At 43.1% G+C, this 26715-nt stretch overlaps 1 protein-coding gene across 3 annotated transcripts; it reads left to right on the plus strand.

Moving 5' to 3' along the window:
- Positions 1–4848: 4848 nt before the first annotated feature.
- On the plus strand, positions 4849–26444 carry dhx33 (DEAH (Asp-Glu-Ala-His) box polypeptide 33). 3 transcript variants are annotated; one of them, XM_046329851.1, is made up of 13 exons: positions 4849–4992; positions 5087–5310; positions 13774–13934; positions 14196–14423; positions 15385–15555; positions 16399–16584; positions 16942–17053; positions 17614–17773; positions 18592–18680; positions 20635–20762; positions 21878–22081; positions 22747–22833; positions 23067–26444. In XM_046329851.1, the coding sequence occupies exons 2-13, from the start codon at positions 5103–5105 to the stop codon at positions 23373–23375; spliced, it is 2043 nt and encodes a 680-aa protein (XP_046185807.1). In that variant the 5' UTR covers positions 4849–4992; positions 5087–5102; the 3' UTR covers positions 23376–26444. The 3 variants fall into 3 exon arrangements, 2 of the variants coding, with proteins under 2 accessions (XP_046185807.1, XP_046185799.1); XR_006835051.1 differs by having other exon boundaries at positions 4934–5310; positions 23067–23920; positions 23979–26444; XM_046329843.1 differs by having other exon boundaries at positions 4934–5310.
- Positions 26445–26715: the final 271 nt, after the last annotated feature.

The raw sequence follows: 26715 nt of genomic DNA on the forward strand, positions 1-26715 counted from the left end.
CCAATCAGCATTCAGGGCTCAAACCACCCAGTTTATAATTGCATTTATACAACGGGTGGGTCTAATCCTGGAAGCTGATTGGTTAAAACTGCATTCCAGCCAGTGTCTATTCCACAACTTCCCATTGGCTAAATATATGATGTTGAAATGCCTATTTACTCTGTTTCATCTGACTGTCTCAATCGGCCCAGCCAGGTAACTTATAATTTTAAGGCTCCTGAGTGGTGCAGGTGTCTTTGGCACTGCATCGCAGTACTAGAGGCATCACTACAGACCCTGGACCACCAACATTGAGTGGCTGCTGCCAACACACTGACTCAACTCCAGCCACTTTAATAATGGGAGTTGATGGGAATTGATGTAAAATATATCACTAGCCACTTTAAACAATGCTACCTCATATAATGTTTACATACCCTACATTATTCATCTCATATGTATACGTATATACTGTACTCTATATCATCTACTGCATCTTTATCTAATACATGTATCACTAGCCACTTTAACTATGCCACTTTGTTTACATACTCATCTCATATGTATATACTGTACTCGATACCATCTACTGCATCTTGCCTATGCCGCTCTGTACCATCACTCATTCATATATCTTTATATGAACAATCAGTCTTCCAGTCTAGATGAAACAGACAAACGAACATGGGTATAACACTCTTTAGTAATAAAATGCAATTGCATAGATTAACATACAGAGTAACTCAGCAGTCTATAGTAAAGATCTGTGTGGCGAAACAAGAGACAACACTTTTAAAATCCACCTTTCCAGAAACAAGTCTCTCACCGTTGCCGCCTGCTATAGACCACCCTCTGCCTCCAGCTGGGCCCTGGACACCATATGTGAATTGATTGCCCCCCATCTATCTTCAGAGCGCATGCTGCTAGGTGACCTAAACTGGGACATGCTTAACACTCCGGCCATTCTACAATCTAAACTTTATGCCCTCAATCTCACACAAATTATCAATGAACCTACCAGGTACAACCCCAAATCCGTAAACATGGGCACCCTTGTAGATATCATCCTAACCAACTTGCCCTCCAAATACACATCTGCTGTCTTCAACCAAGATCTCAGCGATCATTGCCTCATTGCCTGCATCCGTAATGGGTCTGCGGTCAAACGACAACCCCTCATCACTGTCAAACGCTCCCTAAAACACTTCAGCAAGCAGGCCTTTCTTATCGACCTGGCTCGGGTATCTTGGAAGGATATTGACCTCATTCCGTCAATAGAGGATGCCTGATTATCCTTTAAAAATGCTTTCCTCACCATCTTAAATAAGCATGCCCCATTCAGAAAAATTAGAACCAGGAACAGATATAGCCCTTGGTTCACTCCAGACCTGACTGTCCTTGACCAGCACAAAAACATCCTGTGGTGTACTACATTAGCATCGAATAGCCCCCGTGATATGCAACTTTTCAGGGAAGTTAGGAACCAATATACACAAACAATTAGGAAAGCCAAGGCTAGCTTTTTCAAACAGAAATGTGCATCCTGTAGCACAAACTCAAAAAAAGTTATTGGACACTGTAAAGTCCATGGAGAATAAGAGCACCTCCTTCCAGCTGCCCACTGCACTGAGGCTAGGAGACACTGTCACCACTGATAAATTCACGATAATTGAGAATTTCAATAAGCATTTTTCTACGACTGGCCATGCTTTCCACCTGGCTACCCCTACCCTGGTCAACAACCCTGCACCCCCCCACAGCAACTTGCCCAAGCCTCCCCCATTTCTCCTTCACCCAAATCCAGATAGCTGATGTTCTGAAAGAACTGCAAAATTTGGACCCCTACAAATCAGCCGGGCTAGACAATCTGGACTCTCTCTTTCTAAAGTTATCTGTGATGCCACAGACTGATTTTTCGGGATGTTCTCCTGGTCTGACAAACAGCGCTGTAGTTCTGCCACTTTCCACAGCAGTTGGGGAAGTGCGACATTGGGGGATGTGGTGGATTGAGACGCAGCCCAAGCAAAAATTTGATTTCTCTAGCTTAAACTCTGTAATTGTTTGGCCTCGTGGTGAAATCCCTGAGCGGTTTCCTTCCTCTCCGGTAACAGAGGAAGGATGCCTGTATCTTTGTAGAAACTGAATGTATTGATACACCCAGGGGCACAACTTTAGTTTTAGAAGAGGGGGGGGACATAACATTTTTTGTTATTTTTATCCAGTTGGATAAACACTCCAAACAGCCGACCGCTCGAAGGCGTCCGCATGGTCCTAAAGCACATCTTTGCCTTGTTTTTGTATTACTATTATTATTCCATTGATAAAACTGGGGGAACAAAAGTGCAATTTCATATTGTCCCTGTCCCCAGTGAAAGTTGCACCCACCATGCTCAAAGGGATATTCAATGTCTGCTTTTTTTTACCCATCTACCAATAGGTGCCCTTCTTTACATTGGAGGCTTTGGAAAACCTCCCTGATCTTTGTGAATCTGTGTTTTAAATTCAGTGCTCAACTGAGGTACTTTACAGATAATTGTATACGTGGGGTACAGAGATGAGGTAATATTTAAAAAAAAATGTTAAACACTATTATTGCACACAGAGTCCATGCAACTTAATATGGCACTTGTTAAGCACATTTCTACTCCTGAACTTATTTAGGCTTGCCGTAACAAAGGGGTTGAATACTTATTGAGTCAAGATATTTCAGCTTTTCATTTCTCAAAGTTTAATTCCACTTTGACATTATGGGGTTTTGTGTGCCAGCCAGTGACACAAAATCTCAATTTAATCCATTTTAAATTCAGGCTGTAACACAACAACATATATATATATATAAATAAATAAAAATACTTTCTGAAGGCGCTGTAAGACAGATTACTGTGAAACTAAGAAACTGTTGAAGAAAAAAAATGTATATGAAATAAATAAATACATTTTGATGATTTTATTAAATTATGATATACAATTTGATATACAATTTGTGCTAACAAACTCATTAAGAGATCCCGCTTCACAAGAAAATACTGCCGATTTAACAGACCCATGTAAATGTATGGGTTCACAATTAGAGGTCACAATGGATAAATAGCCACACCATTACACAGTAACTACTTTTCCCCTTTCCTTTTCCAAAGCCTGTGAAGCTTCATTCGTGACAACATGTGACATGTGAAGGATGCTCTGGTGCAGGGATTGTTCTTTTGATCAGTCCTGGAGGGACAAAACATTTCTAGTTTTTTTCATCCTTTCATTCTAATCAGGGACTGATTCAGACCTGGGAAAACCAGGTTTGTGCAATTAACTACCAGGTAGAAAAAAAGAACAGGAGCGTTTTGGCTGTAGAGGAATGAAACTGAAAAGCCCTGCTCTTGAGGATTTACTGTATGGTTTCCCAACTCCGGTCCTCCAGTAACCCCAACAGCCAAACTCCAGTCCTCCAGTAACCCCAACAGCCAAACTCCAGTCCTCCAGTAACCCCAACAGCCAAACTCCAGTCCTCCAGTACCCCCAACAGCCAAACTCCAGTCCTCCAGTACCCCCAACAGCCAAACTCCAGTCCTCCAGTCCTCCAACAGCCAAACTCCAGTCCTCCAGTACCCCCAACAGCCAAACTCCAGTCCTCCAGTACCCCCCAACTCCAGTCCTCCAGTACCCCCAACAGCCAAACTCCAGTCCTCCAGTACCCCCAACAGCCAAACTCCAGTCCTCCAGTCCTCCAACAGCCAAACTCCAGTCCTCCAGTACCCCCCAACTCCAGTCCTCCAGTACCCACCAACAGTTCACATTTTACATTGAATTCCTGGACAACCACACCTTATTCAACTCATTGAGGGCTTGATGATAAATAGACAAGTTGAATCAGGTGTGCTTGTCTAGTGTTACAAAAGAAATGTGTACTGTTGATGGTGCTTGAGGACCAGGGTTGGGAAACACCGGTTTACTGCATGGCGTCATAAAAGGTCAGGTTATAATCCAGGTGCTGTCCCAAATTGAACCCTACTGTCTTTATAATGTACTTCTTTTAGACCAGGGCCTATAGGGTAACATTTGGCACCCTATTGTTTTAGTCTCTATAATTGACCTTTTTTTGGTCCGATTGTGAGACCAATAGATCAACACACACCCAGTTGTATGTATTCATAATCAAACAAAAGGATATGTTAAAGTCATTTAGTCCATCTCTACCTGTGGATATTCTGTACATAATCTCTTGAGTTATATGACCTTCCGCTAGGTGTTTGTGCTGTTTCGCTCTGCAGTTTGATTGTGTATGATATATATAGAGATTTTTTATAACTAACCCAAGGTAGACCAGAGTCTGTCGTTTTCAATGGGATCAGTTTCAACTGTTCTGCCTTGTTATTATTCGACCATGCTGGTCATTTATGAACATTTGAACATCCTGGCCATGTTCTGTTATAATCTCCACCCGGCACAGCCAGAAGAGGACTGGCCACCCCACATAGCCTGGTTCCTCTCTAGGTTTCTTCCTAGGTTTTGGCCTTTCTAGGGAGTTTGTCGTTCTGCCCACTGTTCCCTGGTAGGCCATCACTGTAAATAAGAAGTTGTTCTTAACTGACTTGCCTAGTTAAATAAAGTTTACATTTTAAAACAACTCAATTTGCCCTTGCACTCCTTCTAAACAACACACATTTGGCAAAGGGTAAAGTATTTTTGAATGCAGTCCACTCTGTGTGTTACAGGTTCTAGTTTTGGAAACAGAAAACTGTATGGAGAAAATGAGCAGATTGTCGGCCAAAATACATCTAGCTCCATGTTCTCCCACTGCCGTCCACCAACCAGGTGCTTCACATTTGTACATCCGGTGAAATATCTGGCTCATTATTCTATCTGTGATACTTCTTTGGATTTTAGGCTCCCATGTTGGAGGTGAGGTGACGCGTGTAGGCCTGTATTGCCATAGCACAGTCTCACCGCTAGGGGGGTGTATGACGTCAAACTCCTGCGACGGAACTTACCACGTGGGAAGGATTTAGCTGTGTCGATGAGGTAAACAACCGCAGTGTAGCTTGGCTGTATTTATCCAATAAAATATATATTTCCATTTCATTTTGAACAAGCCTTAAGTTTTTGCTTTGTAAAGCGGTTCTCTCTAGACCATGCCCTACAACCCCGATCATCCTCCGGCGAAGAAATTTAAGCCGGGGTCTCCTTTTTTCCGTCTCGACAAGAAGCCTGGGATGCTGCTACCTAGAAAGGAAAATGCATCGGTGCCAATAGACGTGCAAAGGAAAAATCTTCCCATTTACCAGGCGAAGTCTCAACTCATGAACCAACTTAGACAGCTTCATAATGCTGTATTGATAGGTAAGTTGGCTTAACCTAGTCAAAAGGCAATGCAATAGCCACTGTAGCACAACACAGGTGGGATTGCAAATGTTAATAAACGCTTGCCAAACAACAGGTTTCCTGACGCAGATCTTCGGTTGGATATTTTGGCAATACAGCTAGAATTCCATACAGGCAGATGTAATAGTTCCAACCCGTATGCTTTCCATACCTCTACCGCCATAGGCTATTTCCCGGTCACTTGTGGCGATATAGCTACACGTTTAGTGTATATACAAAGAGCGACAAAGTAGGCCAAAATGTCTCATACACAAAGAATCTGACTTTGTCTCGTGGAGGTGATTCGATTAATCTGGCCCGGCGACTAGGTAGGCGTGTTTTGCATCGGTTGAAAGTTAATTGTAGTGATGCTCCGAGATTTTTTTTACCTATGTCTCCATTACCAGTAAAACATAATCAAAACCTATTTCTTTCACCTACTTGCTGTGCTGTTTCGTTGTTCAGTCGTTCTATTCTCAACCAGGATTTCATCATGCATGTCAAGCAGTGAGATTTCAGCTCTGTCTGTCTGTGGCTTCTCTTCCTCTGTGCGCACTGTCCGTTTCCATCTTGTCCTGCTGTGTCCGGTAACATTTCAGAAACAGGGTTTCTGTTTCTTGTCTGCATCAAAGTAATGGTACATGTACATAGTCTTGAGTATGGTGGTGACACAGTAAAGAGAGAATGCCACCGAATCGCTTGTGTGTGTCTCGTGTGCTGCAGGAGCAGTTGAGCTTGTTTCTCCAGTCAGTTGTTTGAATGGACTTAGCTATAGCTAGTGTGTTCATGTTCTCAAATGCCATTGAAATGGCAGCAGCAGTATGACAAATGGCACAATCCTGAGCAGGCAATACGACTTTCCTCAGTATGAAGTCCTTCTGTAGCTCAGTTGGTAGAGCATGGTGCTTGTAACGCCAGGGTAGTGGGTTCGATTCCCGGGACCATACATAGAATGTATGCACACATGACTGTAAGTCACTTTGGATAAAAGCGTCAGCTAAATGGCATATTATTTATTTATAAATCCTGGACGACCCACTGTGCTGTCAGACTCTGCATGGTCATGGGGCTGACATCGCTGGTCCTAATGTCAGCAGTGACGCTGTTCCTGTTTTAAGTCCGATAGGGCAACATCTGAAAAATAGTGCACTTGGTAGTATGTGACTGTGCTCGATCAGTCTGCGAAAGCCAACATCACCCACGACAGAGGACGGTTGATTGTCAAGGGCAATGAAATCCATTATCTTGCCATTGAGTTAGAGTTGTCGCGTTGAATGTTGTGTTGCACATGTGTAGTGCCACATTGTACGTCATTACTACGTTATATAGGTATGCACGTCATTACTACGTTATATAGGTTTGGCGTCATTACTACGTTATATAGGTTTGGCGTCATTACTACGTTATATAGGTTTGGCGTCATTACTACGTTATATAGGTTTGGCGTCATTACTACGTTATATAGGTATGCACGTCATTACTACGTTATATAGGTTTGGCGTCATTACTACGTTATATAGGTATGCACGTCATTACTACGTTATATAGGTATGCACGTCATTACTACATTATATAGGTATGCACGTCATTACTACATTATATAGGTATGCACGTCATTACTACATTATATAGGTATGCACGTCATTACTACGTTATATAGGTTTGGCGTCATTACTACGTTATATAGGTATGCACTGTCATTACACGTTATATAGGTTTGCGTCATTACTACGTTATATAGGTATGCACGTCATTACTACGTTATATAGGTATGCACGTCATTACTACATTATATAGGTATGCACGTCATTACTACATTATATAGGTATGCACGTCATTACTACGTTATATAGGTATGCACGTCATTACTACATTATATAGGTTTGGCGTCATTACTACATTATATAGGTATGCACGTCATTACTACGTTATATAGGTTTGGCGTCATTACTACGTTATATAGGTATGCACGTCATTACTACGTTATATAGGTTTGGCGTCATTACTACGTTATATAGGTATGCACGTCATTACTACATTATATAGGTATGCACGTCATTACTAAGTTATATTGGTATGCACGTCATTACTACGTTATATTGGTATGCACGTCATTACTACGTTATATAGGTATGCACGTCAGCGTTAAACTAGAAATCTGGCCGATACCGATGTTGGCATTTTTAGCTAATATCGGCGGCTTCCGATATCGATATATTGTGCATCCCTAGTTAATTGCATTATTGGTGTAATTGCGTTTCCTGAGCGTGAGCCAGATGCCGCAGTCAAAACATCGGTGAACTCGGAAATCTCCCCAAAAAAACAAGCTCCGACTGAGGGGAAAAATCGTTTTAAACAGTCGTCCAACTCGGAATTCCAAGTCTGAAATTCTTTCTAGAGCTCCGAATTTTAGACCCGAGATCATTGACGTTATGATTTGACCTCCATGGTGCGTTCAAGTCATCTGAGTACTTGAAGAAAATGTAAGGTCAAATCATGACTGATAAATAGCTAGTGATCTTAATCTTGACCTGCTGTCAGTGGTACAGCAGGTGTGTATTCATTAGTCGCATATCGTAGCAAAACGTTTTGCAATAAATGTTTACCCCAAAAGTGTTCCTGGGGCTCTAGTGGAGCAGGTTGAGAGATTCAAGTTCCTCCATGTCCACATCACTAAGAAATTTTCATGGTCCACACACTAACATAGTCATGAAGGCACGACAACGCTTCTTCCCTCTCATGAGGCTGAAAAGATTCAGTATGGGCCCTGAGATCCTCAGAAAAGGTCTACAGCTGCACCATTGAGAGAATCTTGACTGGCTGCATCACCATTTGGTGTGGCAACTGCTTGGCGTCCGACAGGTGCTACAGGGGGTAGTGCGCAAGGCCCAGTACATCACTGGGGCCGAGCATCCTGCCATCCAGCTCCTCCATACCAGGCGGTGTCAGAGGAAGGCCCTAAAAATTGTCAAAGACTCCAGCCACCCAATTCAAAGACTGTTTTCTCTGCTACTGCACGGTAAGCCGTACCGACGCACCATGTCTGGAACCTGAACTAGAGATCAACCGATTGGCTGATTTAATTAGGGCAGATTTTCAAGTTTTCATAACAATCAGAATTTTTGGATGCCGATTATGGTCGATTTATAATCCACGAGGAGACTGGCAAGGAGCCATGATACGTTGCTAGCTAGCATTAAACTTATCTTATAAAAACAATCAATCTTAACATAATCACTAGTTAACTACACATGGTTGATGATATTACTAGTTTATCTAGCATGTCCTGCGTTGCATATAATCAGTGCGGTGCTTGAAATTGTGTCACTTCTCTTGCGTTCCGTGTAAGCGGAGTCAGGGTATATGCAGCAGTTTGGGTCGTCTGGCTCGTTGCGAACTGTGAAGACCATTTCTCCTAACAAATACAGTAATTCATTTGCCCGAATTTTACATAATTATTACATAGCAATGTAACAGCAGTATTTAGACTTAGGGTTTCACCCGTTCGATAAAATACGCAATGGTTCTGTATTTCACTGAAAGAATACATGTTTTGTTTTTGAAATTATAGTTTACCGATTTAACCATCTTAATGACGAAAGGCTCGTATTTCTGTGTGTGTTTTTATTATGTTATAATTAAGTCTCTGGTTTGATAGAGCAGTCTGACTGAGCGATGGTAGGCAGCAGCAGGATCGTAAGCATTCATTCAAACCACACTTTCCTCCGTTTGCCAGCAGCTTTTCACAATGCTTGAAACACAGCGCTGTTTATGACTTCAAGCCTATCAACTCCCGAGATTAGGCTGGAAATACTATAGTGCCTATAAGAACATCCAATAGGGAAAGGTACATGAAATACAAATGGTATAGAGAGAAATAGTCCTATAATAACTACAACCTAAAACTTCGTACCTGGGAATATTGAAGACTCATGTTAAAAAGGAACCACCAGCTTTCATATGTTCTCATGCTCTGAGCAAGGAACTTAAACATGAGCTTTTTTTACATGGCACATATTGCACTTTTACTTTCTTCTCCGACACTGTGTATTTGCATTATTTTAACTAAATTGAACATGTTTCATTTGAGACTAATTTGATTTGACGTATTATATTAAGGTAAAATATCTCTTCGTATAGTCTGAGATTCCCAAAGATTGGAAAGCTGCCGCGGTCACCTCTTCAAAGGGGGGAACACTCTAGACCCAAACTGCTACAGACCTATATCTATCCTACCCTGTCTTTCTAAGGTCTTCGAAAGCCAAGTCAACAAACAGATTACCGACCATTTTGAATCCCACCGTACCTTCTCCGATATGCAATATGCAATCTGGTTTCAGAGCTGGTCATGGGTGCACCTCAGCCACGCTCAAGGTCCTAAACAACATCATAACCACCATCGATAAGAGACAATACTGTGCAGCTGTATTCATCGACCTGGCCAAGGCTTTCGACTCTGTCAATCACCACATTCTTTTCGGCAGACTCAACAGCCTTGGTTTCTCAAATGACTGCCTCGCCTGGTTCACCATCATTCACCATCACTGATAGAGTTCAGTGTGTCAAATCGGAGGGCCTGTTGTCCAGACCTCTGGCACTCTCTATGGGGGTGCCACAGAGTTCAATTCTCGGGCCGACTCTCTTCTCTGTATTCATCAATGATGTTGCTCTCGCTGCTGGGGATTCTCTGATCCACCTCTACGCAGACAACACCATTCTGTATACACCTGGCCCCTCTTTGGACACTGTGTTAACAACCCTCCAGGCATGCTTCAATGCCATACAACTCTCCTGTGGCCTCCAACTGCTCTGAAATTCAAGTAGTACTAAATGCATGCTCTTGAACCGATCGCTGCCCGCCCGTCCAGCATCACTACTCTGACTTAGAATATGTGGACAACTACAAATACCTAGGTGTCTGGTTAGACTGTAAACTCTCCTTCCAGACTCACATTAAGCATCTTCAGTCCAAAATTAAATCTATAATTGGCTTCCTATTTCGCAACAAACCATCCTTCACTCATGCTGCCAAACACACCCTCGTAAAACTGACCATCCTACCGATCCTCGACTTCGGCTATGTCATTTACAAAATAGCCTCCAATACTTTACTCAACAAATTGGTTGCAGTCTATCACAGTGCCATCCGTTTTGTCACCAAAGCCCCATATACTATCCACCACTGTGACCTGTACGCTCTCGTTGGCTGGCCCTCGCTTCCTATTCATCTTCTGCACATCTACCACTCCAGTATTAATGCCATATTGTAATTACTTCGCCGCCATGGCCTATTTATTGCCTTACCTCCCTTATCTTACCTCATTTGCACACACTGTATATATACTTTTTTCTACTGTATTATTGACTGTATGTTTGTTTATTCCATGTGCAACTCTGTGTTGTTGTTTGTGTCACACTGCTTTGCTTTATCTTGGCCAGGTCACAGTTGTAAATGAGAACTTGTTCTCAACTAGCCTACCTGGTTAAATAAAGGTTTTCTCAACTAGCCTACCTGGTTAAATAAAGGTGTTCTCAACTAGCCTACCTGGTTAAATAAAGGTGTTTTCAACTAGCCTACCTGGTTAAATAAAGGTGTTTTCAACTAGCCTACCTGGTTAAATAAAGGTGTTCTCAACTAGCCTACCTGGTTAAATAAAGGTGTTTTCAACTAGCCTACCTGGTTAAATAAAGGTGTTTTCAACTAGCCTACCTGGTTAAATAAAGGTGTTCTCAACTAGCCTACCTGGTTAAATAAAGGTGTTTTCAACTAGCCTACCTGGTTAAATAAAGGTGTTTTCAACTAGCCTACCTGGTTAAATAAAGGTGTTCTCAACTAGCCTACCTGGTTAAATAAAGGTGTTTTCAACTAGCCTACCTGGTTAAATAAAGGTGTTTTCAACTAGCCTACCTGGTTAAATAAAGGTGTTCTCAACTAGCCTACCTGGTTAAATAAAGGTGTTCTCAACTAGCCTACCTGGTTAAATAAAGGTGTTCTCAACTAGCCTACCTGGTTAAATAAAGGTGTTCTCAACTAGCCTACCTGGTTAAATAAAGGTGTTCTCAACTAGCTTACCTGGTTAAATAAAGGTGTTCTCAACTGGCCTACCTGGTTAAATAAAGGTGTTCTCAACTGGCGTACCTGGTTAAATAAAGGTGTTCTCAACTAGCCTACCTGGTTAAATAAAGGTGTTCTCAACTAGCCTACCTGGTTAAATAAAGGTGTTTTCAACTAGCCTACCTGGTTAAATAAAGGTGTTTTCAACTAGCCTACCTGGTTAAATAAAGGTGTTCTCAACTAGCCTACCTGGTTAAATAAAGGTGTTCTCAACTGGCCTACCTGGTTAAATAAAGGTGTTCTCAACTGGCCTACCTGGTTAAATAAAGGTTTTTCTCAACTAGCCTACCTGGTTAAATAAAGGTGTTCTCAACTAGCCTACCTGGTTAAATAAAGGTGGGGAAAACAGTGTTTATTCAGTATTGTTGTAATTGTCAGTATTTTATATATATATATATCGGCCAATTAATCGGCATCGGCGTTGAAAATTGAATAATTGAACATTATAATTGGTTAACCTCTACCCTGAACAGTTTCCACCCCAATGATATACATCGCCTTCTGAAAATATTCAGACCCCTTGACTTTTTCCACGTTTATGTTACAAGCCTTAATGGATGAAATTGTTTTCTACAGACAACATAATGACAAAACAGAGAAACAGGTTTGTAGAATGTGTTTACATAAAGTATTCAGACCCCTTGACTTTGTTGAAGCACCTTTTGTCAAAGCTGAAGATGGGTCATGCAGCAAGACAATGATCAAAAAACACACAATCAAGTCTTAACACAAAAATGGCAACAAAAGATCAAAGCAATATGTTTTGGAAAGATCAAAGTCCTAATTCCAATGGAGATGTTTTGGAAAGATCAAAGTCCTAATTCCAATGGAGATGTTTTGGAAAGATCAAAGTCCTAATTCCAATGGAGATGTTTTGGAAAGATCAAAGTCCTAATTCCAATGGAGATGTTTTGGAAAGATCAAAGTCCTAATTCCAATGGAGATGTTTTGGAAAGATCAAAGTCCTAATTCCAATGGAGATGTTTTGGAAAGATCAAAGTCCTAATTCCAATGGAGATTTTTTGGAAAGATCAAAGTCCTAATTCCAATGGAGATGTTTTGGAAAGATCAAAGTCCTAATTCCAATGGAGATGTTTTGGAAAGATCAAAGTCCTAATTCCAATGGAGATGTTTTGGAAAGATCAAAGTCCTAATTCCAATGGAGATGTTTTGGAAAGATCAAAGTCCTAATTCCAATGGAGATGTTTTGGAAAGATCAAAGTCCTAATTCCAATGGAGATGTTTTGCCGTTTGGTTGGAGTCATTGCAGCTAAAACTGGCAAGTTCACCGCATTTTACATATCTACCTCAATTACCTCACGTTGACTCGGTACTTACACTGTGTATAAAGCCACGGTGTTATTATTATACGATTTTACATTTAGTCTTTTACTTTTTATTTAACTAGGCAAGTCAGTTAAGAACTAATTCTTATTTACAATGAACAGTGGGTTAACTGCCTTGTTCAGGGGCAGAATGACAGATTTGTACCTTGTCAGCTCAGGGATTCGATCTAGCAACCTTTCGGTTACTGATCTAACCACTAGGCCACCTGCCACCCAAATTAATGTTACTCATTGTGTATTTATTCCTCAGTTTTGTGTTATTTTTCTATTATTTCTAAATGTTTCTCTCTGCCGTGTTGGGACGGGTCCGGAAAAGGGTTACTTCGGCTCTGGAAAAAACCCCTCACCGAAACAAACAAAAATAAACGTTGTCAAAAATATATGCACACACTCCTCAGAAGTGTTTCAGCTGGGATGCCTTTAGTCTACACCTGTTGTTTACAAATACAATTTGATTTGATTATTTGTTTGGCTTCTGTGTGGATCCTACATACCCCAGGACTCAGCTGGGTTGTAAAAAGCATTAGTCGAAAAAATGTTTTGCAACGAAAGCAAGTTTTTAATATTTATATATATTTTTTTAATTTTGTATTTATTTTTATTGAACAAATTCAGAGGTCCCTCCTGTACCAGTGTTGATTGTTCATGTGGTTTTTAATATTTATATATATTTTTTAAATTTTGCATTTATTTTTATTGAACAAATTCCTCCTTGTTCATCTGAGTACCAGTGTTGATTGTTCATGTGTTTGTAATCATCATATACTGTAGATTTTACTCCCTGACGAAGGCCATGCAGCCGAAACGCATCGGTTTAAAAAAACTTTGTTTCTATGTAACATGCCATACTAATAAAGGCATTTTAATTAATTATATGAAGAGGGCCTTGATCCTCCTTTCTTTTTGATGACTGTTTGCCTTCAACTATTGTAACATTGGCTGACTCAAACCATTGTGTCTTCCCGATGCCCGGTCCCTCAGGTGAGACGGGTTCTGGGAAGACCACTCAGATTCCTCAGTACCTGTATGAAGCTGGCATCGCGCGACAGGGCATCGTCGCTGTGACACAACCCCGCCGAGTGGCAGCTATCTCCCTGGCAACGAGGGTAGCAGAGGAGAAGAGAACTCAGCTGGGGAAGCTGGTGCGTAAAAACAGTTTTTTTTTTGTGTGTTTTTTTTAACAATCTGTGGTGGTCAAACTCTAGTAGAACACGTGTTTTTGTACTTCATTCAGTAGCAATGTGGTGATTGCATCATCATCATGATCATCATCAGTGGCTGCATGTACCTAACGACAATCCTTGTCTTGTAGTTTTATAAGTCTTGTACAAAACTTCAGTCTTGTAAAAAACTCTCAACGCTGAAACCAACCAATCAAATCAGGGAGAAATCCTCCTTTTCAGGTCGGCTACACGGTGCGATTTGAGGATGTCACCTCCTCGGAGACGAAGCTGAAGTTCATGACAGATGGTATGCTCCTGCGTGAGGCCATAGGAGACCCCTTACTGCTACGCTACACCGTGGTGGTGCTGGATGAGGCCCACGAGCGCACTGTGCACACTGACGTGCTTTTCGGAGTGGTGAAGGCTGCCCAGCGCAAACGCAGAGAACAGAACAAGGTCCCCCTCAAGGTAGGTCATTGCTAGCCCTCAGTAGCCTGGAATCTAAAAAGTGATACGATCTGAAACAATGGTGAAACAGAACATATCACTTTGAATTCCAGGCTAGGCCACTAGGGTGTGTGTACTGTGTGTGTGTGTGTGTGTGTGTGTGTGTGTGTGTGTGTGTGTGTGTGTGTGTGTGTGTGTGTGTGTGTGTGTGTGTGTGTGTGTGCGTGTGCGTGTGTGTGTGTGTGTGTGTGTGTGTGTGTGTGTGAGAGATCTGGTGTTCCATTGTCAAAGCACCCAATGTAAAAAATCAAACATACTCTCCCAAGACCACTTGTCGTGGAAATTTCCTCTATTTACCTAATCATGGGAGCAAACCACACACACACGTCAGAGTTGGTTATAAAAATCCATCTTTAATTATATGAGCTCTTATCACAATCCCGTGACTCTCAGATAAATTCAGTGTCTCCCCAGTGAATTCTCAGAGAGTCCCCTTACAATGCAACTGAGTTCCTTTTAATAGCAAAGACACACATAGTCAGACAGCATAGACACAATTCATCGTTCAGCTTTGTCTCCTTTCCCAAACCCCAGAACCATAAACCAAATCCTCCATATCAACAGGCATATATCAAATTGTCATTTATATACAACCCACTCTAAATAAAACCTCCTGGACAAACTATATGGTAAGATAGAAACAACATTAGATGATGACACTTTGACCTCTCCCCTCTCCGTGGCCCATGCAACTTAGTTTTGACATAGAACAGATAACTGCAACCTCGCCACAGAATTACACAAAAATACCATTCTGATGAGAAGTAACTTACACACATTTGATGAATATTAAACAGCTTACAAATGTTACCAACAAATTCTGATCCTTCCACGACACACTTCAAGATTGGTGTTAAAAAAAAATGTTTTAAAGGCTTTGTAAATAAATCTGGTATATTGCCTCTTCAATGTACCGTTGTAGGTGATTGTGATGTCAGCCACCATGGATGTGGACCTGTTCTCTCAGTACTTCAACAAGTCCCCTGTGCTGTACCTGGAGGGCAGGCAGCACCCCATCCAGATGTACTACACCAAGCAGCCCCAGTCGGACTACCTGCAGGCTGCCCTGGTCTCAGTCTTCCAGATCCATCAGGTATGGACATGTGACTTAACGGAGCAGACGTTAAAGTGTATCCATCTCTGTTCGTGCCGGGAAAAGAAACAGGCCAATGGCCAATTATGGGCATTGCAGTTAATTACCACGTTTGTGATGTGAACTAGGTTTAATATTTGCTTCATGAAAACTACTGCAGCAGGCGGTGTATGGTGTCTGTGTGTATCTAACCTAACGTGGCAGGCGGTGTATGGGGTCTGTGTGTATCTAACCTAACGTGGCAGGCGGTGTATGGGGTCTGTGTGTATCTAACCTAACGTAGCAGGCGGTGTATGGGGTCTGTGTATGGGGTCTGTGTATATCTAACCTAACGTAGCAGGCGGTGTATGGGGTCTGTGTATATCTAACCTAACGTAGCAGGCGGTGTATGGGGTCTGTGTATATCTAACCTAACGTAGCAGGGGGTGTATGGTGTCTGTGTGTACCTAACGTAGCAGGCGGTGTATGGGGTCTGTGTGTATCTAACCTAACGTAGCAGGGGGTGTATGGGGTCTGTGTATGTCTAAACTAACGTAGCAGGCGGTGTATGGGGTCTGTGTATGGGGTCTGTGTATGGGGTCTGTGTATGGGGTCTTTGTATGGGGTCTGTGTATGGGGTCTGTGTATGGGGTCTGTGTATGGGGTCTGTGTATGGGGTCTGTGTATGAGGTCTGTGTGTATCTTAACCTAACGTAGCAGGCGGTGTATGGGGTCTGGGGTCTGTGTATATCTTAACCTCATAACATGAATAATACCTTCCTGAAAAACACAAGTTGGACACGATTCCAAATCAACGTATGATGACAGACAAGATTGTGGTTGTGATGCGTCCGTCCTGAACAGGAAGCCCCTGCGTCACATGACATCCTGGTGTTCATGACAGGACAGGAGGAGATAGAGGCGCTGGCTCGTACCTGCCGTGACATCGCCAAGCACCTCCCTGACAGCTGTGGTCCCATGACTGTCATCCCTCTGTACGCCTCCCTACCCCCTGCTCAGCAGCTCAGGGTCTTTCAGCCTGCCCCTAAGGTAGGATACACCTACACCCCCCCCTTGGAGGTCCCGGTACAATATCCTGCAATCATTTATTTGTGATGCATGGTCTCCTCGAGCAACTAAGGCTTCATATTGAAGTCACTGTCCAGTGACAATCTGTTTAAAAAGTGAATATTCTGTTAACTCCTACCTGAATAATGTTGTTGACTCATCCAGTTCTCGTACTTGTGGCCTAAATTAGAGGGAGGTTTAAAAAAAAAAAAAAAAAAAACATCTGGAAGGAAAACTATTTCACTCATATTGTAAATCATTATTTCATAGAAATCTGGAAATACTGGACAGTTGAACTTGTATCTATTGTCCTCTTGTGTTTTTGCTTTGTTTTGCCAGGGTTGTAGGAAGGTAATCCTGTCAACCAACATTGCAGAGACGTCGATCACCATCTCGGGGATCAAATACGTCATTGACACAGGCATGGTGAAAGCAAAACGCTTCAACCCAGGTGAGACTTCACATTGTGACAGAACACAAAGCTGTTTCGCCTCACTTCCTATCCGTTTCTCTACTTGTCAGGCACTCAGTTCTGTAGCCCCTGGTGTGAATGGATGAATTCATTTGATCTGATAATTAATATTAACTTTTTGAAAAAAACAAAACAATACACACACATATTAAAACATTATTTTTTTTAAGGATTGAAGATAAAAAAAGATAAGAGAGATGTATTTCCATTGTGATGTACCTTGTTATCCGCCCCCCAGAGATTTATTTCCATTGTGATGTACCTTGTTATCCGCCCCTCAGAGATTTATTTCCATTGTGATGTACCTTGTTATTCGCCCCTCAGAGATTTATTTCCATTGTGATGTACCTTGTTATCTGCCCCCCAGAGATTTATTTCCATTGTGATGTACCTTGCTATCCGCCCCTCAGAGATTTATTTCCATTGTGATGTACCTTGCTATCCGCCCCTCAGAGATTTATTTCCATTGTGATGTACCTTGCTATCCGCCCCTCAGAGATTTATTTCCATTGTGATGTACCTTGCTATCCGCCCCTCAGAGAGCGGTCTGGAGGTGTTGGCAGTACAGCGGGTATCTAAAGCCCAGGCGTGGCAGAGGGCGGGCAGGGCTGGCAGAGAGGACGCCGGCTCTGTCTACCGTCTCTACACCGAGGATGAGTTTGACAACCTCATCCCCATGACCGTGCCTGAGATACAAAGGTAGGACAGACACACACACACACACACACACACACACACACACACACACACACACACACACACACACACACACACACACACACACACACACACACACACACACACACACACACACACACACACACACACACACACACACACACACACACACACACACACACACTCAGCTACACACACACAGACACACACTCAGCTACCCACACACACAGACACACACTCAGCTACCCACACACACTCAGCTACCCACACACACAGACACACACTCAGCTACACACACACACTCAGCTACCCACACACACAGACACACACTCAGCTACACACACACAGACACACACTCAGCTACACACACAGACACACAGACACACACTCAGCTACACACACACACAGACACACCACACACACACACACACACACACACAGACACAGACACAGACACACAGACACACCACACACACAGACACACACACACCACACACACACACAGAGTTAGATCCCCATGCCTGTGATGGAGGTTGGTCCAGCATGGCTGGAGTTGGATCAGGTGGACAAATGTATATGAGCAACCAAAGCAAGTGTTGTCACTGTTGACCTGTTGGAAGAGAACAGAACTCTTTTCAATAGATGCCAACCAGAGAAGTACCGTCTCAACATGTCCAATAAGAAATGCTTGTTTAAATAGTTTTTTTTTAAATCTCCGTTGCGAAAGGTTTTTGCTACAGTGTGCTCTAATGAACACGACCCGGTTGTTGCTGCAGTATCAATTGCAACATGTCTCTGTCGATGTGATGGACTGTTCTGCTGTTGTGTTCTCTCTGCAGGTGTAACCTGGCCAGTGTCATGCTACAGCTTCTGGCGCTGGGGATTCCTGACGTGATGAACTTTGACTTCATGTCTAAGCCTTCTCCTGGTAAGCAGCGTGTCTTCACTGTGACGATGAAGTCATCAGACATGGTAGAATCCATTAAAAGGGGTATTAATCCACTGCGTTGTTGGCTCAGATAAGAGTTAGTTGTGTTGCAGTTTTGTTTCGTGTTGTTGTGTTTGGTCAGAATGTAATGTTGTGGGTGTGATGCGACTGGTCAGAGATGGTTGTAATAATGTCATGTGACTGGTCAGAGATGGTTGTAATAATGTTGTGGGTGTGATGCGACTGGTCAGAGATGGTTGTAATAATGTCATGTGACTGGTCAGAGATGGTTGTAATAATGTTGTGGGTGTGATGTGACTGGTCAGAGATGGTTGTAATAATGTCATGTGACTGGTCAGAGATGGTTGTAATAATGTTGTGGGTGTGATGTGACTGGTCAGAGATGGTTGTAATAATGTCATGTGACTGGTCAGAGATGGTTGTAATAATGTTGTGGGTGTGATGTGACTAGTCAGAGATGGTTGTAATAATGTCATGTGACTGGTCAGAGATGGTTGTAATAATGTTGTGGGTGTGATGTGACTGGTCAGAGATGGTTGTAATAATGTCATGTGACTGGTCAGAGATGGTTGTAATAATGTTGTGGGTGTGATGTGACTGGTCAGAGATGGTTGTAATAATGTCATGTGACTGGTCAGAGATGGTTGTAATAATGTCATGTGACTGGTCAGGGACGGTTGTAATAATGTTGTGGGTGTGATGCGACTGGTCAGAGACGGTTGTAATAATGTCATGTGACTGGTCAGAGACGGTTGTAATAATGTCATGTGACTGGTCAGAGACGGTTGTAATAATGTCATGTGACTGGTCAGAGACGGTTGTAATAATGTCATGTGACTGGTCAGAGACGGTTGTAATAATGTCATGTGACTGGTCAGAGACGGTTGTAATAATGTCATGTGACTGGTCAGAGACGGTTGTAATAATGTCATGTGACTGGTCAGAGATGGTTGTAATAATGTCATGTGACTGGTCAGAGATGGTTGTAATAATGTCATGTGACTGGTCAGAGATGGTTGTAATAATGTCATGTGACTGGTCAGAGGTGGTTGTAATAATGTCATGTGACTGGTCAGAGGTGGTTGTAATAATGTCATGTGACTGGTCAGAGACGGTTGTAATAATGTCATGTGACTGGTCAGAGACGGTTGTAATAATGTCATGTGACTGGTCAGAGACGGTTGTAATAATGTCATGTGACTGGTCAGAGATGGTTTTAATAATGTAATGTTGTGGGTGTGATGCGACTGGTCAGAGACGGTTGTAATAATGTCATGTGACTGGTCAGAGATGGTTTTAATAATGTAATGTTGTGGGTGTGATGTGACTGGTCAGAGGTGGGTGTGATGTGACTGGTCAGAGATGGGTGTGATGTGACTGGTCAGAGATGGTTTTAATAATGTAATGTTGTGGGTGTGATGTGACTGGTCAGTGGTGGGTGTGATGTGACTGGTCAGAGATGGTTTTAATAATGTAATGTTGTGGGTGTGATGTGACTGGTCAGAGGTGGGTGTGATGTGACTGGTCAGAGATGGTTTTAATAATGTAATGTTGTGGGTGTGATGTGACTGGTCAGAGGTGGGTGTGATGTGACTGGTCAGAGATGGTTTTAATAATGTAATGTTGTGGGTGTGATGTGACTGGTCAGAGGTGGGTGTGATGTGACTGGTCAGAGATGGTTTTAATAATGTAATGTTGTGGGTGTGATGTGACTGGTCAGAGATGGTTTTAATAATGTAATGTTGTGGGTGTGATGTGACTGGTCAGAGATGGTTTTAATAATGTAATGTTGTGGGTGTGATGTGACTGGTCAGAGGTGGGTGTGATGTGACTGGTCAGAGATGGTTGTAATAATGTAATGTTGTGGGTGTGATGCGACTGGTCAGAGATGGTTTTAATAATGTAATGTTGTGGGTGTGATGTGACTGTTCAGAGGCGATGCGTTCGGCTGTGGAGCAGCTTGATCTGCTCGGGGCTGTAGGGAGGAAAGGTGAGCAGGTCACCCTCACTCCTTTGGGCAAGAAGATGGCCAGCTTCCCCCTGGAGCCACGCTATGCCAAGGTAAGATAGACACACAGGAAATGAGCCTTCAGTTCTGCAACTGACTAGGCATCCCCCTTTCCTTTGTTTATAAGGAGCCATGACAATAAATACTGGATTAAAACATTCTTTCTGACTGTCTCTGTTTCTGTCTCTCTCTGTCTTTCTCGTTCTGTCTCTCTGTCTTTCTCGTTCTGTCTCTCTGTCTTTCTCGTTCTGTCTCTCTGTCTTTCTCATTCTTTCTCGTTCTGTCTCTCTCTGTCTTGCTCGTTCTGTCTCTCTCTCTGTCTTGCTCGTTCTGTCTCTCTCTGTCTTGCTCGTTCTGTCTCTCTCTCTTGTCTTGCTCGTTCTGTCTCTCTCTGTCTTGCTCGTTCTGTCTCTCTCTCTTGTCTTGCTCGTTCTGTCTCTCTCTCTGTCTTTCTCGTTCTGTCTCTCTCTCTGTCTTTCTCGTTCTGTCTCTCTCTGTCTTTCTCGTTCTGTCTCTCTCTCTGTCTTGCTCGTTCTGTCTCTCTCTCTGTCTTGCTCGTTCTGTCTCTCTCTGTCTTGCTCGTTCTGTCTCTCTCTCTGTCTTGCTCGTTCTGTCTCTCTCTGTCTTGCTCGTTCTGTCTCTCTCTCTTGTCTTGCTCGTTCTGTCTCTCTCTGTCTTTCTCGTTCTGTCTCTCTCTCTGTCTTGCTCGTTCTGTCTCTCTCTCTGTCTTTCTCGTTCTGTCTCTCTCTCTGTCTTTCTCGTTCTGTCTCTCTCTCTGTCTTTCTCGTTCTGTCTCTCTCTCTGTCTTTCTCGTTCTGTCTCTCTCTCTGTCTTTCTCGTTCTGTCTCTCTCTCTGTCTTTCTCGTTCTGTCTCTCTCTCTGTCTTGCTCGTTCTGTCTCTCTCTCTGTCTTGCTCGTTCTGTCTCTCTCTGTCTTTCTCGTTCTGTCTCTCTCTGTCTTTCTCGTTCTGTCTCTCTGTCTTTCTCGTTCTTTCTCTCTCTCTCTCTCTCTCTCGTTCTCTCTCTCTCTCGTGTGTGTGTGTGTGTGTGTGTGTGTGTGTGTGTGTGTGTGTGTGTGTGTGTGTGTGTGTGTGTGTGTGTGTGTGTGTGTGTGTGTGTGTGTGTGTGTGTGTGTGTGTGTGTGTGTGTGTGTGTGTGTGTGTCTACAGACCATCTTACTGTCACCAGACTTCCAGTGTTCCGAGGAGGTGCTGACCATCGTGTCTCTGCTGTCAGTGGACTCGGTGCTCTACAACCCGCCCGCACGCCGAGAGGAGTGCCTCGCCGCACGCAAGAAGTTCACCACCAGCGAGGGAGATCACTTGACCCTGCTCAACATCTACAGAGCCTTCAAGAAAGTAAACGCCAACAAGGTCAGGGGTCAGAACGAAGAGGCCTTTAGGTGTCTTCATACAGTCTGTACAATATCTCTGGACATTGTAGGGTCTGGTCCCCAGACCAGGTCTCCTGAAGTGGTGCAGTGATCTAAGGCGCCGCATCACAGTGCTAGCTGTGCGACTAGAGATTCTGGGTTCGAGTCCCAGGCTCTGTCGCACCCGGCGGCAACCGGGAGACCCGTGGGGCGACGCACAATTGGCCCAGCGTTGTCCGGGTTAGGGGACGGTTTGGTCGGCAGTGATGTCCTTGTCCCATCGCGCACTAGTGTGGCGTGCCGGGCGCAGTGCACGCTGACATGGTCACCAGGTGTACGGTGTTTCCTCCGACACATTGGTGCGGCTGTCTTCTGGGTTAAGTGGGCATTGTGTCAAGAAGCAGTGCGGCTTGGTTGGGTCGTGTTTCGGAGGACGCACGGCTCTCGACCTTCGCCTCTCCCGAGTCCGTACGGGAGTTGCAGCGATGAGACAAGACTGTAACTACCAATTGGAAACCACGAAATTGGGGAGAAAAAGGGGGTAGATGAACTAATTGCTTCTCCGTTGTTTTTTGAGTCCAGATGTTCAGCCCCTCGTGTTTATTGATGAAGTGTTATGGTCTCTAGATGGTGTTTTCAGTGCAGGCTCTGATGTGTGTGTCGTAGGAGTGGTGTCGGGAGAACTTTGTCAACAGCAGGAACATGAGCATGGTTGGAGAGGTCCGTGCACAGCTCCGAGAGATCTGCCTTAAGGTAGGAGAACAAGTCCCTAACATCACAAGTAACCAGTTCTGCGAACATGGCTGTTCATCAGCATGAGGGGAATCGGCACACTGCAATTTTTCCAAATGTGTTGGCGGCAACATTTAAACTCTAACCGGCTGATGAATTCAAACATGGTTATCTTTCACCTGAACAAGTCCATGATATTTCCGTGTGATTTATCTCTTTTCACACATAATCTCCTTCTCCCCTCTGTGTACCAGCTGAGCATGAAGCTGGAGTCGTGTGGGTCAGACACGGGGAGCGTGCGTCGCTGCCTGGCCCACGGTCTGTTTGTGAACGCTGCAGAGCTACAGCCAGATGGCAGCTACACGGCCCTGGATACCCACCAGCCTGTTGCCATCCACCCCTCCTCTGTCCTCTTCCAGGCCAAGCCTGCCTACGTGGTCTTCAACGAGCTCCTGCACACCTCAAAGTGCTACATGAGGGACCTGTGTCTGGTGGATGCTGATTGGCTGGTCGAGGCCGCGCCTGAGTACTTCCGCCGGAAGTTACGCCCCACCAAGAGCTAGCCTCTGATTGGACAGAACTCGGGGGTGATAAGAGACTACAGCAGAACCAAAGCTCCCTGAGCAGTGACACACCTGCCCCACCTCTCCCTCAGTGTCAATAGAAACTGGATGGAGGCATGATGGGAAGAACATCTTTCTACTCTTTCCTGTTTGCTGAATCGCTCGTTTTTGTTTACACAAAGATTCGTCAGTTGTGTGTGTGTGTGTGTGTGTGTGTGTGTGTGTGTGTGTGTGTGTGTGTGTGTGTGTGTGTGTGTGTGTGTGTGTGTGTGTGTGTGTGTGTGTGTGTGTGTGTGTGTGTGTGTGTGTGTGTGTGTGTGTGTGTGTGTGCCAGTCGAAGACAGAACATTTAGCATTTGGTTTGGCAGCGTTCAGACAAGCAGCCCAATTCTAAACTTTTTTTTATTTTTACTAATTGATCTTTTGAATAATCAGATCCGCTCTGAAACATATTTGATGTGATTGGTTAATAAGAGCAATTAGTGTGGGGGAGGGGGGGGGATCAGAATTGGGCTGCCTGTCTAAATTCAGCCAAGTAGAGGGAGGTCTGAGTGAGGGTTCTTCTCTGGGTTCTTTTTCCTAGTCATGGGAAAGTAGAGGGAGGTCTGAGTGAGGGTTCTTCTCTGGGTTCTTTTTCCTAGTCATGGGAAAGTAGAGGGAGGTCTGAGTGAGGGTTCTTCTCTGGGTTCTTTTTCCTAGTCATGGGAAAGTAGAGGGAGGTCTGAGTGAGGGTTCTTCTCTGGGTTCTTCTTCCTAGTCATGGGAAAGCGGCCCTGTTTTATTACAGCAGACGTCTGCTGAACCATAGAAGAGAGAGATCCCCCTGGCCTAGAACGTTACTATGGTTACGAACTAACGTTCCCGTTACTATGGTTACGAACCGACCTTCTCGTTCTTCATTCTACTCTCCTCTACCTGTTGGCTAATCGTTGCCTGTTGCCACATATTTGCTTCACAACCAGAAATGAGGTTTCATCATGATTTGAGTTAAAACACTGATTCTAAATATCTGCATGTTTCATAGCAACATAGATTTAACCCACAGAAGTGGGATGGCATGGTTATTCCTTCAAACAAATATATTCAACAACTGACTTGAATTGGCTGTTCATATTTAAATTCTGGCCCCTGGTCTAACTTATTGGCTGTTTGTCACTTGCTTAAAAAACAGGGGACACATATAACATCAATGCCATTCCATGTACATAATATTTTCTGTTGAAAAATATAGATATATCACAGGATTGAATTAGATATATAAGCAGCAGTTTACATAAACACTTGGGCATAGAGGTTGACTTTTTGTCTTCATTGAGTTTAGTCACACACATCTACATCAACTACCAGGGAAATAAGTCATATTGCTGACTAAAAATGACTCATTTTATCATTTGTCCTAAAAGGATACCAAGACATCTGTCCACATCATTTGAGGTGGGCGGTCATAGTGTGGCAGGTGTGTGTGTGTGTCTGGCTGGGTAAATACATTATGGCATCTGTCAGTTGAGGTCAGTTCTGTCAGTTCATTCTGTCAGTTCATCTGTCAGTTCATTAACTGATAAGAGAATTATGTTCTCCAGGTACATCACCCAATTGAATTATATTACTCTGTCTGCAAACCAGAATTTGTAAGATCCTGGTCGAATGAAACAGACGGAGGCCCAGCTAAATAGTCAAAGGTTTTGGGGCGGCAGGGTAGCCTAGTGGTTAGAGCGTTGGACTAGTAACCGGAAGGTTGCAAGTTCAAACCCCCGAACTGACAAGTTACAAATCTGTCGTTCTGTCCCTGAACAGGCAGTTAACCCACTGTTCCTAGGCCGTCATTGAAAATAAGAATTTGTTCTTGCCTGGTTCAATAAAGGTTAAAAAAATATTTAAAAAATTCACGGAACGTTCTGAATACAAATCAATTCATTTTATACTGACTTCTCACGCCCACACATGCACACACTGTCTGTCTCACTACCCAGCCGACAGAGATAGTGACCTTGTCCTTGAGACATTCTCTCCCAAATCTCTAGTCAGGTCGTCACCAAGCTCAGACAGTCTGTTTAAAATACCATAAAGACATATTGCTTTACCCTAATTCTGACTAGAACTACACATGTACTGATTATGATTTTATACATTCTAATCAATTCCATACAATTATATGTTTCAGGGCGGGAAATTCTAATCGTTCAATTAACAGACAATTCTCACCTATCAATAACAAATGCCTGCTTTTTCAAAATCTGTTCACTCACTATTACCTGATGCATGCTCCTGCTGCAGTAACTTACAGTACGTAACTGGCAACTCCAGAGACCGATGCAGTGACCCTCTGGGTAAATGGACTTCAAATCTTATTGTGAAGTTGGTCACATCAGTTATCCTGTTTAAATGCGGAGCACTGTTGCACAAATTCATGCTAAACCATGTCAAGTAGGTGTACTCGTACATTGATCATGCAATGCATGGAGATTATATAGTAGGATTTGATTACTCAGGTCTTTGATACACTTGTAAAATGTCTCGAATGGTATGAAATGGATTGTATCTATTCGCTCTTCTCTTTTTGTATTGTTGTTCAGAGCAACCGGAGGATTTGAAGCTGAAGCGGCGGGATTTGAAGCGGCGGGATTTGAACAGGGTGTCTGTTGTGTTGACATGGCATTCTTCACCCATCGATCTTTCTATTGAAAAAATAAATAAATAAATACGGAAATAATATTGTCTTTAAACTAAATGAATGCCACATTTAGATCTTGAAGGTCATCTTAACATGTGATTCCTAAAATATTTCTTATGGGGAATATTATAACACAGATCAAGAAAGTCCCAAAACAAGATTGATTGTTTAAATGGGTGGTATAGGTTTACAGGATAACCAATAGTCATATGTTTGATTGAAACGTCATTGTTGACTGAAATATTTGTGTTGTTTCATTGGATGATAAACAATCTGACCTGAGTGTGTTGAAAGTCAAACGATTATAGTGGCGGATATGACAGGGTGACTTTATATTATATATGCTGGTTAATTATATCCACTAGTGTTTTTCTAATAAATAAAACAACTTTGCCTCATCAATTGAATTTGTTTGATTTGCAATCGTGTTTATGGTTTTCAACTGTATAGTGAATGATCAACGTGAACGTACAGTATGAGCGTGCGTTGTCTTGTGCTCGTCATTCATTTGAACGCGGGGGGCGGGGCGCTCTACACCGTAAGACCAATAATAACCGCTTTGTTTGCATTCTGCAGCGAGTTATCACAACACACGATTGTTGGATGTATTAGAAATATTTAATTACATGTATCTATTGACTATTAATAGTTATTTTACCCCAAAACGTG

This window comes from Oncorhynchus gorbuscha, linkage group LG02 (genome assembly GCF_021184085.1).
Source record: "Oncorhynchus gorbuscha isolate QuinsamMale2020 ecotype Even-year linkage group LG02, OgorEven_v1.0, whole genome shotgun sequence".
Lineage (NCBI taxonomy): Eukaryota > Metazoa > Chordata > Actinopteri > Salmoniformes > Salmonidae > Oncorhynchus > Oncorhynchus gorbuscha.

What these genes read in the sequence shown, in the direction of transcription:
- dhx33 (XM_046329851.1), top strand. Translation starts at nt 5,103, where the DNA reads ATGCCCTACAACCCCGATCATCCTCCGGCGAAGAAATTTAAGCCGGGG. An exon ending in AGAACAAGGTCCCCCTCAAG is followed by an intron (nt 14,424 to 15,384) that starts GTAGGTCATTGC and finishes GTACCGTTGTAG; the next exon opens with GTGATTGTGATGTCAGCCAC. An exon ending in TCCGAGAGATCTGCCTTAAG is followed by an intron (nt 22,834 to 23,066) that starts GTAGGAGAACAA and finishes TCTGTGTACCAG; the next exon opens with CTGAGCATGAAGCTGGAGTC.